Below are 15,459 nucleotides of genomic sequence, written 5' to 3'. Positions count from 1 at the left end.
AACACATCAGTCTTAGATTCTACAAAGAGTAAGTAAGAACTTGCCGTGCAACTGTTCTAGAGCAAAGCTCTCCTTGGACTGTGTCTGGTGGGGAGAACCCCTGCCCAACTGCTGATAAAAGACCAGCTTCTCTTACTGGAACTAGTATCACCTGTTACAAAAGCAGAAGGAAATGTTTGGCTGGGGCCCCTGACTTTTATTAGAGACAGAAAAATGTATTTTTTCCCTGAGGAAATTTCCCTGTGAAAGTAACAGTGCTCCTCTGTGCTACAGCCACTGTTGTAAAGCATGTTGCTGCCGGTTTGGAAGCTCCGTTCGGAAGCAGAGACTCTTACGTGAAGCCTGGGCCTCTCCCACATGTTGACCATAGGATCTGGTGCTTTGTTCATCATAGTTTTTGTTTCATACGTAGTTCTTGCTCAAATTACGTTGCAGATGGCTGCAGAATCCTTACTTGCTTCGCCTCCAGAATTACAATCTGTAACATGTCAGACTCCATAGGCCACCAGAAGTCACGTCGAAAAGGTGACGTGAGAGTTATCCTGTGGTTTCTCTAAAAGGTTTTAAAATGCTGCAAAGGACATGGAATGATCTAGAGATAAGAGGTACTCATTTAAAAAATAACGTTACAGTATTTTCAGAGGCCCAATAAAAGAGTTGATTTCCAAAGTGGATTTTGTAAGAAGATTTATTTTAATTAAGTGATTTCATGATGAAACATGGTCTTAAACAAAATAGAGATCAGTATGAAAATAAAATTGTACACAGAAAAATCTTTTCCCCGAATGCTGAGTAACAGGAAATACAACACAACACTCCTGTATTCAACCAAGTAGATAATGATGTGAATCTGTGAGCAAACATTATAGTACATTCCGTGAAGCCAGGCACAAGGAAACACAGTGTGTGCCCCCGTTAACACTCGACACATTTTGTGTCTGCTCTCTCTGCCTCAAAGGAAAAAAAGTGAAATGTAATGCAGTGTAAATGGAGAAAAGGACACACACCATCTTAATGCCTGAAGCACATATTCCCCACTTAGTGTTTTGTGAAAGACGTATACCAAATTCAGATGAAACTTAAATTGGCTTGTAGAAAGATAGAAAAACTTGATATTGTATTTGATATACAGTCTTGTGAACACTTAACTGAAAAGTATGGAAAGGGTTAAAAAATACACCACGTGTTCTATGTAAAGCTTAGAAATAAATACACACTCTATTCTCAGTGCCTGAAATTCTTTAAAAACAAAGAACTTGGTATAAAATTATATCAAGTAATTGTCAAAAATGAGGGAGATGCACCTATAGACCAGTTAGATTCTGGATGCCTGCATCCCCACTACAAACACTTGTAAAACTGTATGTGCTTTCAAACATGCTGAATAAAGCACACCGCAACCTAGCGAGGGCAAGAGTATCGACTGACTCGGGGGTAGCAGTATGCCACACCACACACCCCTCATTACCTTCTTTTTCCCTAAAGTTGTCCCAGTCCACGCCGTACCAGCCCTTACAAGTACAGATGTTTGGTCACTTACACAAAAAGCAGCCTTGCTGATCAGGATTCGTGGATGCCCTCAAGGCTATGTCACTCCAAAGAAAAACAGAGTGCAAAGAAACAGCATCCTCCTAAGATGACTTACGTACTTATTTATTATTACAATTCTTCTCCCTCCCTGCAATGCCGATGATAAAAAACTGGCTCCTGAGTGTTGCAGACTCACTGCAGAGAAGTGTCCAACATTCCAGTTGACTTCTCGCTTAGAACTTAAAAGTTTATATAAAACTCTTACCACCTCAGATACCATGTCAATGAAGAAAACTTGCAAGGAATTCCTCTTTGACTCTTACACTGACTTATCCAATAGTCTTGGCTTTTAGGTGAAGAACTTGGTCAGCTTTTAGGTACAGAACCAGATCCTGAAATCTTCCTACCCTCTTACACAGTATTATTTTTGGTAACGTTGAGAACATTTTAATTACCTCAAATAAGCTTTAGAAATGTCCTATCAGTCCCTCTCTTTGTGGAGATTCATGGTTCTTACACAACCATAACACAAACCCCAACTATCCAAAATAAAAGCCCGGCAACCCAAAAATACACTTTCACACATCTACATGCCAGGCATTTGGCCCATCCTGTTTAAAATGAATGTCACCTTCGGTAGTGGTGATTTAACTCCTTACCACATGCTACTTCTCTTGCAGAATGCAGCTAGTAATAAACACAGTAATTATTTGTAGAAACAAAAAGAGGACTTTCAGACACCCCTATTTAGAAGCCTTCATCTTCATAAGTGTAGTCCAAATTAAAAAAAAACATGCAATCCAATAACACAAGAAAAAACAACAGAGAAGAATGCTTTCTGATTGTGTATTTTAGATTTTCAAGACCTGAATTAGGTAAAATACAGCTTGCATTTGCAGTGACACCAACATATTTCAGGACGAACAGTCGTTTTTCCTGGGTACACTATCACAGCTCGATTTCCCAGCAGAAGCGATCCCTTGTGTGTACCCGCCTGCCCCCCGTTCACCAAGCAGAGTCCCGTTTCTGTCCCTACTCGTTCAGTCGTGTCTCCACTCCAGGATTATTCCACGGTTGCACTTTGTGTGCCTGATCTGCTGTGTGGAACGGTCATATCTTATCATTACAGCACCTACAATTACATTCCTTCCTTAGTATTGTTTATGAGGCTTCAGCGATTTATTTGCTTATTCACACAGTAATCTATTTTTAAATTACTTGGCTCCAATGTCTGATTGCAGTCCGCGTGGCAATCAAATATGATGCCTCAGCAAAATCTTTTATTGACCCGATTTATACTGCTAGGTGAGCGTTTCTAACTATAAAAATTGTAATAGTCATTTAAAATGAGAGATGCCAAATAGTCATTGCAGTTATGTCAGGAGCTGCTTATATTAGCAATTAGCAGGCAATGCAGGTATGGACGAGCTTTTGGAAGAAACCTGTTCAAGGGCTGTATTGCAAAAGCCTCCCCCTGTGGAAGAGACAGTCCTCACTAAGGTGACGCATCACCTGCTGCCGTGATTTCTGGATCAGCGCTCACCCTGCCTCCCTGCAAGAGTGACTCACCCTTCCAGCCAACAGCCCCGAGCAGCCCACGGAGGCTCAGAAATTCTGGCCAGAGAACCACCCCACCCCCACCCCCCTCCCCCCCTATTAATTTTGCAAAACCAAAACAAAAGGACATTTTACCCTTGAATGCCTAATCAACTGTTTTCCAAAAAACTTTTATGACTATTTTTCCTAAACCGCTCACAACCTAGATGTCAGAGTAACAGCTGTCCCACCGACTCCCCGGACTGAACAGACCTGCTTTTGTCGCAAAGGAGACCAGTTTAATTCTTGATGCAAAAATAAACAAACCCACAACTTATTCTGATACTATAGCTACAGCCAGTGTAGGTGGTCAACGATTGTCTCTGGGTGATTGCAGGATTATGTGCAATTAAAAGGGAGAGGCCGGCTGGCCTTTGGAAGGCAGCCCAGGGTAAGGGAGACCAGAGTCCTGCGGAGTTTTGTAGGTCTATACATTTAAAAGCTGATTACATTGATGTCAGCACAAAACTATCTTCAATTAGCAGAACAATATACCTCCTGAGCGCTTAGCAAAAGCCCTCTTAAGTAGAGAAGACTTTTTCTAGCAGGGGCTGAGCGAGAAGTTTCTTAAAGTTCTAAAAAAGAAACAAACTGAAAAACAAAATCCAAGTTTCATTATTCATGTATTTCATATATAAGATTTTTGAAGGGAGGAAGGATTGAAAGAAGCATAGTTCAGCTCCTTTTGCATTCACTGCAACTTTAAGAGACCTGCCAGAATACATCTAAATTTTATAAATCAAAATGTTACATTTTTGTTATTATTCTGCAACATAACTGGACTGCCTTTGGTACGTAAAGGAAACAAGTTAAAAATCCCAATTATTGATTTAGGCAGGGGCTAATCAATAAGCACAGCAATTATTTCACATAGTCCTCAGGAGATAATTTAATTGCATTGTGAATCCATACAGATACTACAGTGGATTGTAACCATTCCGGAGGAGTCCCTGACTGTCAGCTTTTCCCTACGGTCAGGGAAGGTCCCTAAGCAGTGACCAGAAGGTCATTATAATGTCACTGATATTAAATAGAACCTTGAAATTAATCATGAGTCTATGAAGTAGAGCCCTAACTGAAGTCTCAGCCTGAACAATACTTTTCTTTACAGTAAAATTATTTTAGAAAATACCAGAAATGTTTGAATAAAAAACTTTTCATAGCAATGAATATTCCATATAGCAGTAGTCTAGTGCTGAGACAGGACAAAAGCACTACGAAGCTCATGGTCTGTTTGAAAGAGATGCAAAACATAAACCACCCTGTGTGTGTATATGGTCAGCTTTATAATTTTGCATACTGCCAACAAAAATGGGCTGTAAAAAGGCTTTCTGCCTTGCTGGCTTTACAATAAAGTTCTTCTTTCCCCCTGTTTACCTACTGTGTATTTATTTTTCCAGCAAACAAGCAATTTCAAATCGAACCTCCTAAACGCTTTTTTATTTTAAAATATTTAGGCAAGAAGGTTAGACTAGTCCAACAGCAGTTGCTGTGGTTATGCTAATGAAATTGTAAAGGCTATTTCACTTGCAATTGGTGAGCTAGTCAACCCATAACATTTCTGCAGTTCTGTTTTGTACTGCGTAATTGAGCCAAAACGCAAACAGTTGAAGAAGCCAGGTTTGAGTAATTATTCTGAAATTTTGTTTGGAGTTCAGTTTGCTTGCCTAGGGAGGAAAGGAAAGGGTGAGAAGGGGAAACAGCAGTGATGGCTGAGCGTTAGCACTGTAAGGTTAATGTTAAAGCTGTCTGCAATCTTGCGACTGGAGACCAAGCTTTGCTCAATGCCCGTCCGTGTCAACAGGAATAATTACCCATCCACATAAAAACGGGGGAAAGAAAAACATAACTGCTAGTATAACTTAATACGCAAAGTGAGGTTCATTTGCTGAAAAGAATTCATTTCCTTCATGCTATGGGAAATGAACTCCCAACTGGCTATTCAGACACAGCTGATGCAGATTCCCCTTTGGTGAACAGGAATTCCCTCAGCAGACAGGGTGCTCCGAGGATCTCCTTAAACCTCTGCAGCGAAATTCAGTAAACATCTGCAATTAATACTGCTGAGATTACATTCAGCAACCAGCTGATACCATTGCAAATGCTTCAGAAGGAAGCTTCTCTTCTTTTTTTTTTTTCTTTTAGAAGTATTAAAAATAAATAAGAAACCACAGAACCCTCTCCTTTCCTATAATTTTAAACTGAGCAAACTACCAGTCCGGTCCTCTGCCAGTTTAACTCACGCCAGCAGCTCTGTCTGATGTGCTGCCAGCACGCTGCTGCCCAGCTGTGCAGTTTGCCCGCAGATGACTGCACTCACCAGGCCCTGGGTGACCCGACGTTTGCTGCTCCAGTGCCGTGGCCACCTGGTGCCCAGGGTGGGCTTCACCCTGGGTACTCCCTAAGCCTCATTAACACCTTTTTATGGGGGGATTGCTGCAAGGATACTGAAAAATATATTTAAAAGCAAAAAAGGCAACTGCAAAAAGGCGATTATTTGATAAATAGTAAGGAAAAAGAGCAGGGAGGTGGGGAGGAAAGGCGAGCAGGACTGCAGATTAGATAGATTGGATGTGATTTTGGATTGCAAGAAGGCTTTGCCGTGTTACTCCGCAAGATGCTGCTGACGGTGTGACAGAAGTAGTGGATGGCTGTCTCCTGCCTGCTGTGGGCAAACCCACGGCTACCCTAAACCGCTGTTGGCTGGCAGATTTTTAACAGGTAACTGCTTGCTAAAGGAGGTGCCACGTTGCATAATTTCATCAATTACCAGCTTTCCTGGTGTATTTAGAAGCGTTATGGGTAAACTGACCGCTAGCAGTGCCCGGTGAGCAACACACACCTCTGCTCAGCTGGGACACGGGGACAGAGGCCACTGGCAGGCAAGCGCAGGTCTGCAAGGACCTGCTAGGTGCTTTTTTGGCTAGCAACGCGGGGTTCTGCTCCCCAGCAGAGCGGGAAACCTGGGCAGCTCACTTGAGCTCTCGCGGGGACCTCCCAGGCAGGCTCTGTCAGACGGAGATGCTGCAGGTAAGTTAATACAAGCTGTCATCTCGCTGCAGCTGAAGGGAATCTTTTGTCTGCTTCAGGCTGACCAGCTTTTTCACCCTCCCTAAATGCAAAGCTCCTCAGCGCCGTCTGGAAAAGCTCCGAGAAGATACAGAGCTTTCCGAAAGGCTTCTCAGCCTGCACCCGCACCCTCGCGCCTGCCACGGCGTGCTGTAAGCAGAAGCACCGTGGTCACCCGTTGCGGTCATCTGCAGGACGTGGAAAGTTGGCTTTCTCTTGGGACGTGTTGAACAGGAATGGCTTCCCACACCAAAGGGAGAGTATTCCAAGCAGTAGCCAGGAGACATGGGTATCTGGGAAAGCTCAGGCTTCCTTTCCTGTATTCCCTCCCTGCTAATCACTTCAGAGCAGCAGCATCGCTCGTATCATCGCACAGAGCCAGCCAAGGGTGCAAGACACCGCAGGCAGCCGCACTCAGGCCGCTAACGCCGCATCGCTGTCAAACAGCGCTTCTCTGGAGACCCTCAGGTGGTGCTGGCAGCGAAGGAGGAAGCAGTAGCTCCTCCTCAGTCTCTCTTGGCCTTAATACTACAAGGATTCTGGATTTTTTTAATTTTTTTTTTTTTTTTTAACTGACAGCTGCCCCACTGGTGACCCTGTCACATCTTTACAGATTACCAGATCATCGTGGCTGATTTGACTTAGTTTGACATGCATAAATACAGAACAAATGCGTGCAGTAGATATATTTAAATAAAAATTGACAAGATGCATTTATTGGTTTAGTTTTGTACAAAAGCATAACTTAAAAGGCAGACTAGTATAAACTTAATTTGTGCCAAATATTTAAACTTCATTCCAAAGAGTTTCTGGTTCAAAACTTGTAGATACAGTTTCCACCTGGGAAATCTCCTTTTTAGACCACAGATAATACGGTATTGTAAAATCTAAATTCTGCAGTCCTTCAACCAGTCAGAAGTTGCATTCTGCTCCGAGTGCCAGAGTTTTAGCTACTCGGTGAATGGGTCATGAGCTATGCTGGAGTGACCTGATGAAGAGTCAGCCTACTGCTCATTCGTGTTCTGAAAAAAAGATGCGCATTAGGATCTGTGGCATGCAATCTTAGCAAAGACTGATAAATACATGTGTAAAAATAGGGTGACATGTTTGCATTTTTCTTTGCCACTTCATACCAGCCAGAAGTAGCGTAAGAAAACCTATGTTACTTAAGTGAGTCCCGGATGTCATGCAGAAGCTCAATTATTCCTGAAATAAAAGAATGCTTTCGCTCTGATTTTGCAAGTGGATTTTCCTTTGCACAGGCAACAATTTTTTCAGTAAGCCTAAAGGGTTTTCTCAGTCTTGGCTGCCACCACCACAGCTGCACCTGCCTTCTGACTTGGAGGCTGGAGTGGCAGTCCTTGCTGACGACATCTCCACAGACGTGAACCGCCGCTGGAAAAAAACCCGCCACAAGAACCAGCAGGATACCTCCCCGAGATGCCCTTTCGAGAGTCTCCAAAGAGAGCGTTATTTCCAAAGCTACTTTTCCCACAGAACAGGGCTTGCTGTGCTTCAGGGCTACCAAGAGGGCTAGCGCAAAGCTAGATTCATGGTCTTGTCATCCAGTATCCAAGTGCAACTTCCTGGAATTTTAAGATGTGGTGGATGCACTGCGTGACAGCAGCTGGACAAGAAACGGTGCGCAGCTGCCCAAGTGTTCCACAAGACTGTCTGGAGGAAAGTACCAAAAATAGATGCGAGCAAGCCTCGTGTATTTCAGCAAAATTAAGCATAAAGAAATTGGTGTCCATGCAGTGTTTGATATGCCATAAAAACTCTTCCAAATAACGTTTGATAAGAAACTATTTATCAGTGGAAATGCAAGCTTAGACACTATGTGAACAGTTTACATCTTGTAGGTGTTCACTGATACGGGACAGTGGCATTGTGACCAGTGGCTCACCTTGAAGCAGGTTACCCATGGGTTTCCCAGCTGAGCTAGTGTTTTATGGTGCTGTACAAATCAAAAGTTGTGGGGAGCATATGAAATATCTGTATTAAAATCCACTGCATTAAGTTATCCAATGCATGAAAAATGACCCAGATGCATTTAAAATAAATGCATATTACAACATCACATATAGTATTATAAAATTATTACTTATGTGCACAGTCCTGGTTTCTCTAGACATGGCACCGTGAAGAAAGCCTGGTTCCTAAGCATTTTTATAGATACTTGATAGTGATGCAGTTTGCTATCAGTCAGATCATAATGTCCCTTCAACTTTGGTACATTCAGTGCAAAATATTTTTGGGAGTTTTTCACTCTTATAAAAATAAAAGGCATTTTTTTTCCCCTTTGAGAGTGCTTAAAGAATAAACACTAGCAGAATATCTGTTCAAGCATGGAAAGTGACAGAAACAGAAAGAGCGTTTTAGTTTGCTTGTTTCCTGTTTACACTCTAAGAAACATAATATAAGGAACCTATAAAAATAAACAGAAGTCACTGTGTTAGGGTTTTTCTCCTGATATGCTGTGATAAATTGCTAGTTTCTTCTTAAAATAGTTTCCATGCAGTATAAAGCATAAAATCAGTCTTATTAAGTCATTAAGTTCATTATAACAGCTAATCTTTTGTCATACACACCACTGGCAAACACATTTCCACAAACCTCAACGCAAGCCATTGCTGTGATATCCTTTGGCTCTGACCTTCCCTCCAATTCACTTCTGCCCCAGGGACTTGAGCTCTGTGGTGCACCCCATGCAGGCACTCGTAGTCTTACGTAAAGCAAGTACTGAGAATGCTATTACAACACGGCATGAAGTAATGTACCTTCAGGAATTTAAAAAAAAAATAAAAATCTCTCGTATGATTTTTTGATAATTTACTGGGTAGGTAAGGGGCTGAATGGTTTCACATTTTGCCTTGAATTTGCTATTCAACAACTCTGATGAAATCCAGTTTTCGGATACGTGTCAGTTTTGCAGTAGCCAGGTTGATTGTAACGTGGGATCACGTTTCTTGTTTGCTCAGAACATAAACTTAAGAAATTTGGCTGTCCTGAAAAGCCATGGATTGCAAGAATTGGTTTTCCCTGCACATCAGGCACACTCTAGTTTCACCGTAGAGAAATTTGCCACTACTACAATGCATTTTAATTGCTTCAGAAGCTCTTTCATGGAACCTCATTATTTGAATTGCACCGTGAAACAATTTTCCTCTAGGAAATCCAATACAAACGTTCATTCATTCCTTGAGAAGACAGACCCACAAAAGTCCAGTGAGCTGGGCACTGTGGTTTGTGTATCACTCAAGTCCAAAAGTACTTGTCTCTTCAACTGCTGTCAACAGTTTTTCATATAACATAGAGAATGACGGATAAGGGGGAAGGTCCAGACGATTGAAACAAGTGTGAGCCCTGAGGGAGGGGGGGGGGGGGGGGGGGGAGAAAAAAGAAAAAAAGAGGAGGTGAAGTAGTACATTATTTTAAAAGTTCAAAAGAAAACACACGGACTGGTATGTGCTTGCATAGAGATGGGCAGATAGTGTTCTTTCAGAAGACTTTGTTCTGTCAAATGATGTTTTCCAATTCAACAGGTAGTGAGGTTTAATCTACTTTCTTCTAATTAAAATAAGCCAGTAAGAAGCATTTATGAAGGTTTTCAGAAACACACTGACAGCCCAGAGGGCTTGGGGTAATCTTTATCCATTAAATGTGCATGAGAAAACAATGATATAGCGTGGTACAGTTCAAATAGTCTGTTCTGAAATCGTGGCTTTAAATTATCTTCTGAGCAGTAGTATTTTTTTTTCTCTATTCATGACACTTGAATACTGCATTTGGAATGATAAACAAGGTATTTCAGTACATTGAGCATGCATAAGATATTAGATTTGATGAAATATTAAAAGTATTCTAGATATGCAGGAAACAATCCCACAGTCCTAAAGGACAGACAAATTAGATGCTCTTAAGTCTACGTTTCCCTGGCATACGGATCATGTTCTTGGGAAGTTCCTCCTTGTGCTGATTTACACTGCGTACATATCTGACCCTGCAAGCCAATGACCTTTAGAATAACACTTTTTGTAATTACCCAAAACTATGCACGTACCTCTGGCACACCGCCCTGACTTCTTAAGAGGACAACCACGTGGTTTATTTCCAAAGTCCATCTACCTCGGTTTTCTGACATGCTTGGAACCCATTCTCAAAACCTCTTCCAGGGATTGTGAAGGGAGTTAATAGAGGTTTCTCCTCATGGTAGGGCAATGTATCTCATTGCCTGACCTCAGGGCAGGCTAATAAGGATACTACTTTCTAAAACATGCAGTGGATGAGGCTGCTGTAGTGAAATCCACAGCATAACTAGTAATGCGATGGGTTCTTGAGGAAGAAATGACATGAAGAGGAGCTGGAAGAGGCATCTTTTCTGCTCTGAAGCTCTGTACCAAATCCTCACTGTAGACTGATTTTAGAGGATGAAAACCTTGTGTTTTGGTAGGTCTCTGTTTACAAATACTTTATTCTTTTGCAATAAAACACATCACTGAGTGAGCTACTTAAACCCCAGCTGAAAAACAAATCTCCTGCGGTGACCTGCCCTTCATCACTATGATCCGTATGAGGTGTAAATGTGTAACAATGTTAATGGAAGGACTGAACAAGCTCCCTCCTCACAAATGCAACTCCTTGTTTAACCTAACCCCTCCCAGGAACTTGTACTGAGCTTCCTCTGAGCCAGAAAGTGCTGCCTTCCATGGGAGCAAGTTCATTAATTGCCATTTTAAGTGGCTCTCGGCTCCCAGCAATGGAACAACGGGGATGGAACATGAAGTGAAGTGGGTTAATCTCATTTGTTAATAAAGTAAGAGTTGATGACAAACCCCTTGTGAAGCTGAAACACCCACCAAGTTACATACAGCCTTAAAGTGTCGTAAAAAATACCAAGCTGTGGAAATGTATACACAGCACAGAAGGTCACAATATTATTATAAACACAGCCCAAACAGCAAATACGCAGTCCCTTACAGAAGCACTTAAATCTTGCACGTTCCCCCAGCACAGTACTCCTAGAAGTATGCTGCTAGTACATGCGTATAGCAGGGAGGGCACTTCCCCACCCTGGATTCCAGGAGCCCAGGAAAATTTCTCCACCCAGCCATCCCTCTAAGGCTCCTGGAGGAAAGCTGTCTCTGTTCTCCTCGCTTGCCTTTCCAAAAAGCTTACAGAGTAGTACCTGTGGTACAGATTAAATTATTGCATTTCATGCAGAGTACTTTTAAAAAGGTAAATAAAAATGCCCGTTTGAAGAAAGAGATTGATTTAGACCCAGCAGCAAATGGGCAACTGGAACTCGGTGATGCCATTGAGTTCAGTGCAGCGTGTGGAAGAGTCTTAGGCAATTAACAGCCTAACCACATGCTTCTGCTGCACGGGGCTGACAGCCACTCATTAGAGCTATGGATCATGTTGTGTGGGCTGTAAACCCACAAATTATAGAAGACATAATGTATAATTAGCAAGGGATTCATTACAAACTGGTTTAATAGTAAGCTGGTATGTTGTTTACATTTATTAAGAGAACTGAATTTTATCTTAAATTTGAGGGTAATTTTGAAAATGCAGTCACCTACTGTGGAAAACCAAGCCATTAAAAAAAGACAAAAATGTAAGATCTTTGTCTTCTGAGGGAATGCACGGTTTCCTCACCATAGCAAGCAACATTGTAAGTCTTCAAGAAGAAAGTTTTTTTTTCATGTGGGCAGTATTTTCCCATTCCACCATTTCAAACCATGCAGGCACGAAGAGTTCATCTTCCTGGACTCGCATTTTATGACAACATGAAAAACCATCATGGTTCCCAAAGCCCAGATTCCCAATTAATCTCCACTTTAAAACCCTAGAGTGGCTTAGGGTTAAAATGCAGCAGTCAGACATAGATACTATTTGCACGTGAATCACCACATGCAGCAGATACAAACGTACAGCAATGAACCTGGAACTAATTTCTCAGCACGTAAGTGAACTGAAAGCGTAACAGCCCTCTGCCGATGTACTGTCATCTACAAACAGTCTGAAAGAAGGAAGTAGAAGGATCATCAGGGATAGCCACAGTTAAGCTAAACCTGTAATAATCGATCTTTTCAGGGCCTTTTACATGCTCCTGACTTACCGCTGTAAAGGACAATGATAAAGGCTAGGCAACCTGACGTGCACCTCAGAAATGTCACTACTTTCATCCAGCAGAACTGATCACACAGCAGGCAGAAGAGTGGCAACTCGGTAAACTTCTAGTGAATACTTCTGCGGCTATATTCACAGCTGCTCAGACCACAATCACACACCTAAGGAACTGTATTAGTTGCCTTCTGTGTCTCAAAATCAGGAAGAAGAGATGGGGACGGGTATTCTTAGGTGTTTTCAGCAGTGCAGTATTTTTTTTTTTTTTTAGAAACAGGAAGAAATAAAGTCCACTGACAATTGTTGAGTCCTGGCTCTTGCCACCCTCACGCCAAGTATTACAAATTTCACAAGCATTCCCACTAAAAGGGCAATTTGCAAACTATAAGGCTGCTAGGGGTGAGTGACGGTGCCTTAACACAAATGCTTCGCTTTACCTGCAAATGAGTGAGAGCCACAGAGTCCCAGGGCAGCATTCTCAGCAGCCCTAGCAATGTGTTTACACATGAAGGGCTTGTTTGGAAACCTCCTGAGAGTTTGCTACTTGGGGTCATTGTTAACCATGTCTTAGCTTCAAGCCAGGACTACGTGGTGTTTGCACAGTACATCTTTGAAGCTGATGAGACAGAGGCTGCAGCTATGCTGCATGCAGGAAGTAGGTATGTAAAAATGCAAATCCTGCTTTCTGTTTAGGGCTTAGCCCATTTAAGCATAAACGTGGAAGATCATTTATTTTTTATGAGATCAAGGTTCCCTGCGTACGAATGCCAGGAATTGCCAGCTCATGACAACTGTAGATGTTTGCCATACACAGTTGTCTTTATTTTAAGAAAACAAGTGTGGTGTTGGTTTACTTTAATTCTCACATTTGTATATTAAAAACTATCCACAGAGAGAAAAAAGATAATCTAATGTTTCCTAACCAAGGAAATCATACATGACATTTCAAGGGCACAAAACATTCTCCTAAACGTTGGCATTTCCCCTACAGCGGCTGAACACCCTACGGTAACAAAGATTCTCAACATGTTTCTCCATGTTGCACTACAAGATAGAGTCTTATTCTGCAGTTTATTACAACCAGGGCTCTTTGTAACCTTTTCAGGGAAAATTCTGAGCATCCTGTTCTGGCATTTCCTGACGTTTTCCATGCTGCAAGCCGTGCTTGTTAGCACCAGGAATCCCAGTATTAGAGAATACATGGAAAAACTCCCACAATGTTTAAGTTTCTTACTTAAACTCACAGGAGTATCTTGTATTTTGAAGTCAGAAGGTATTTAAAAAAAAAAAAAAAAAAAAGCTTTTTCTTTTTAAACAGAATCAAAGCTAGTCCATAGGTCATTCATAATAAAATCCTAAAGTAGAATTACCAGGCTACAAGGTATGACTAGGCCCCCAAAAGCTAGCAGAGTACTTGATTTGAAATCGCAGTTTCCAGAATTTGCTTATCTCTAATCCCCAGCTGCCTGGCTCTCATTTGTACTGTACGCTGGAAAGTGGCTTTGTCTGAAGGCCACCTGCTGTGCCCTGGCTTTTGCAGTGCCACTTCTGCCCCTCGGACATCTCGGTGCAGTTCCACAGCAGCCTGCAGGCAGGAGCCAGCCCCGAGACGGCACGCTGGAGGAAAAAGCTAAGGGTTGCTGGTCAGAGACCCTCTGTGTGTCTGACAGCCACCTTGTGTCTAAAAGGAGAGTGTGAGCACAAGGTATTCCTGAGGAATCTTGTTTATGAGGAGCGGGCTAGGATTAGGGTTGAGTTTCCTCCCCAGATGAGCCCAGCCCAAAGCGTCCCCAGCCGCTGCAAGCAGCCTGCTAAAGCTGAGATCTGATCGAGGAGTTAGCTCACCCACACTCCACACACTAACCTGGGTCTAACCACTGTTAACCCATTCTAGAGGCTATGGAATTAAAGAAGGGTGAAAGGAAATCTTCCAGAAGCAGATCAGACTGATCACAACACAGAAGAGGCTAGAATCTGACATTTTTTGTCAAAGAAGTGTCCATGCCTGGAAGACGTCTCTTGCATCACTCATGTTACTTGTCTAGTCCTGGTATTGTTACCATGGGCCTTGGAAAACAACCCTTTTCCCTGTCATTACAAAATGGAAAATTCAGAAAAGGAACTTTTTTTTTTTTTTTTAAACTCCTCATTCTACTCCTCCAAACCTGCCATCACCTTTTTTTAAATGCTGCCTCTTCTCGTCAAGGGCTTGTACAACTCAGCTCCTGTGTTCTATCTCAGACTCTCATCCTGTTCCTTTACCCTCTTGATGTATTTCAATTGACCCTACTTGTTCTCTTTGAAATCTTCACCCTCTCTTGTCCCTGTGCTGCCTCTTAAGTGAAGTGACACCCTCCTTAAACACACTTCTGCAGCTCCTAGCTTACCTCTTCCATATTTGTTAACACTTTTTACACCAGAGGATAAGAATTACATCACTAAACTCTACCGTAAAGGCTGTGTGTCTAATGCAAAAAGTCTGATACTAGCTTTCACTCAGACACAGTCACAAGTGCCATTGAATTTTAATTCATATTAACTTTTGCTCCTAAGCAAGGAACCACATGTTCAGTAAGTAAACGCTTGTACCTTTAACCAAACGTAACAAAATAAATGTCAGAAGCAGTTATCTTCCTAATATAATTTTCCATGAAAAAAGCATGACAATCTGGACATCAGCTGCAGTTACACTGCCTTGTCCATCTTACAGGAACAAAACCAAGTTCAAAGAAAGAGGAATGCATCAGACACTGGAACAACGGGGAAGGAAATTTTCATCTAAGGTGCCATTTATTTGCACAGTCAGTTAAAACTTGTTTATGTTTCTCAAACGGCTTCTCTGTTATCGCGGTAACCGATATTCTAAAGTATCTCTATCGTTAACATACACACAGTTGTACCTTGGAAGAGCAGTGATCTTCCCCCACTTCTCCACGCAGAACCTTCTTGGACCATTGCTCCCCCGCAGAGAGGCAAATCCTTCATAAGGTATGCTGGACGTGCCTGTAACAAACTGCCAGCGCAAACAAAACATCGTGGGTATCGGGGACACAGATGGTGCAGATGAGAAATTAATTTATATCAGCATATCCAACGAAGTCCAAATGCTTATGTAAAATTATTTGCAAAATA

General features: G+C 42.1%; 1 protein-coding gene across 3 annotated transcripts in view; it reads right to left on the bottom strand.

Moving 5' to 3' along the window:
* Positions 1 to 2,362: 2,362 nt before the first annotated feature.
* The window catches only part of HECW2 (HECT, C2 and WW domain containing E3 ubiquitin protein ligase 2), a 202,633-nt gene continuing 189,536 nt past the window's right edge, over positions 2,363 to 15,459 (bottom strand). For all 3 annotated transcript variants that reach the window (XM_080399346.1, XM_080399347.1, XM_080399348.1), the window contains 2 exons: positions 15,228 to 15,340; positions 2,363 to 9,561 (listed from right to left, as the gene is read on the bottom strand). In XM_080399346.1, the coding sequence (XP_080255472.1) occupies positions 9,450 to 9,561; positions 15,228 to 15,340 (225 nt within the window). In that variant the 3' untranslated portion in view covers positions 2,363 to 9,449. The remainder of the gene's footprint in view (positions 9,562 to 15,227; positions 15,341 to 15,459) is intronic.

The sequence above is a fragment of the Falco punctatus genome (assembly GCF_963210335.1).
Source record: "Falco punctatus genome assembly, chromosome: 8".
Lineage (NCBI taxonomy): Eukaryota > Metazoa > Chordata > Aves > Falconiformes > Falconidae > Falco > Falco punctatus.
This window is presented reverse-complemented; position numbering and strand designations above follow the sequence as displayed.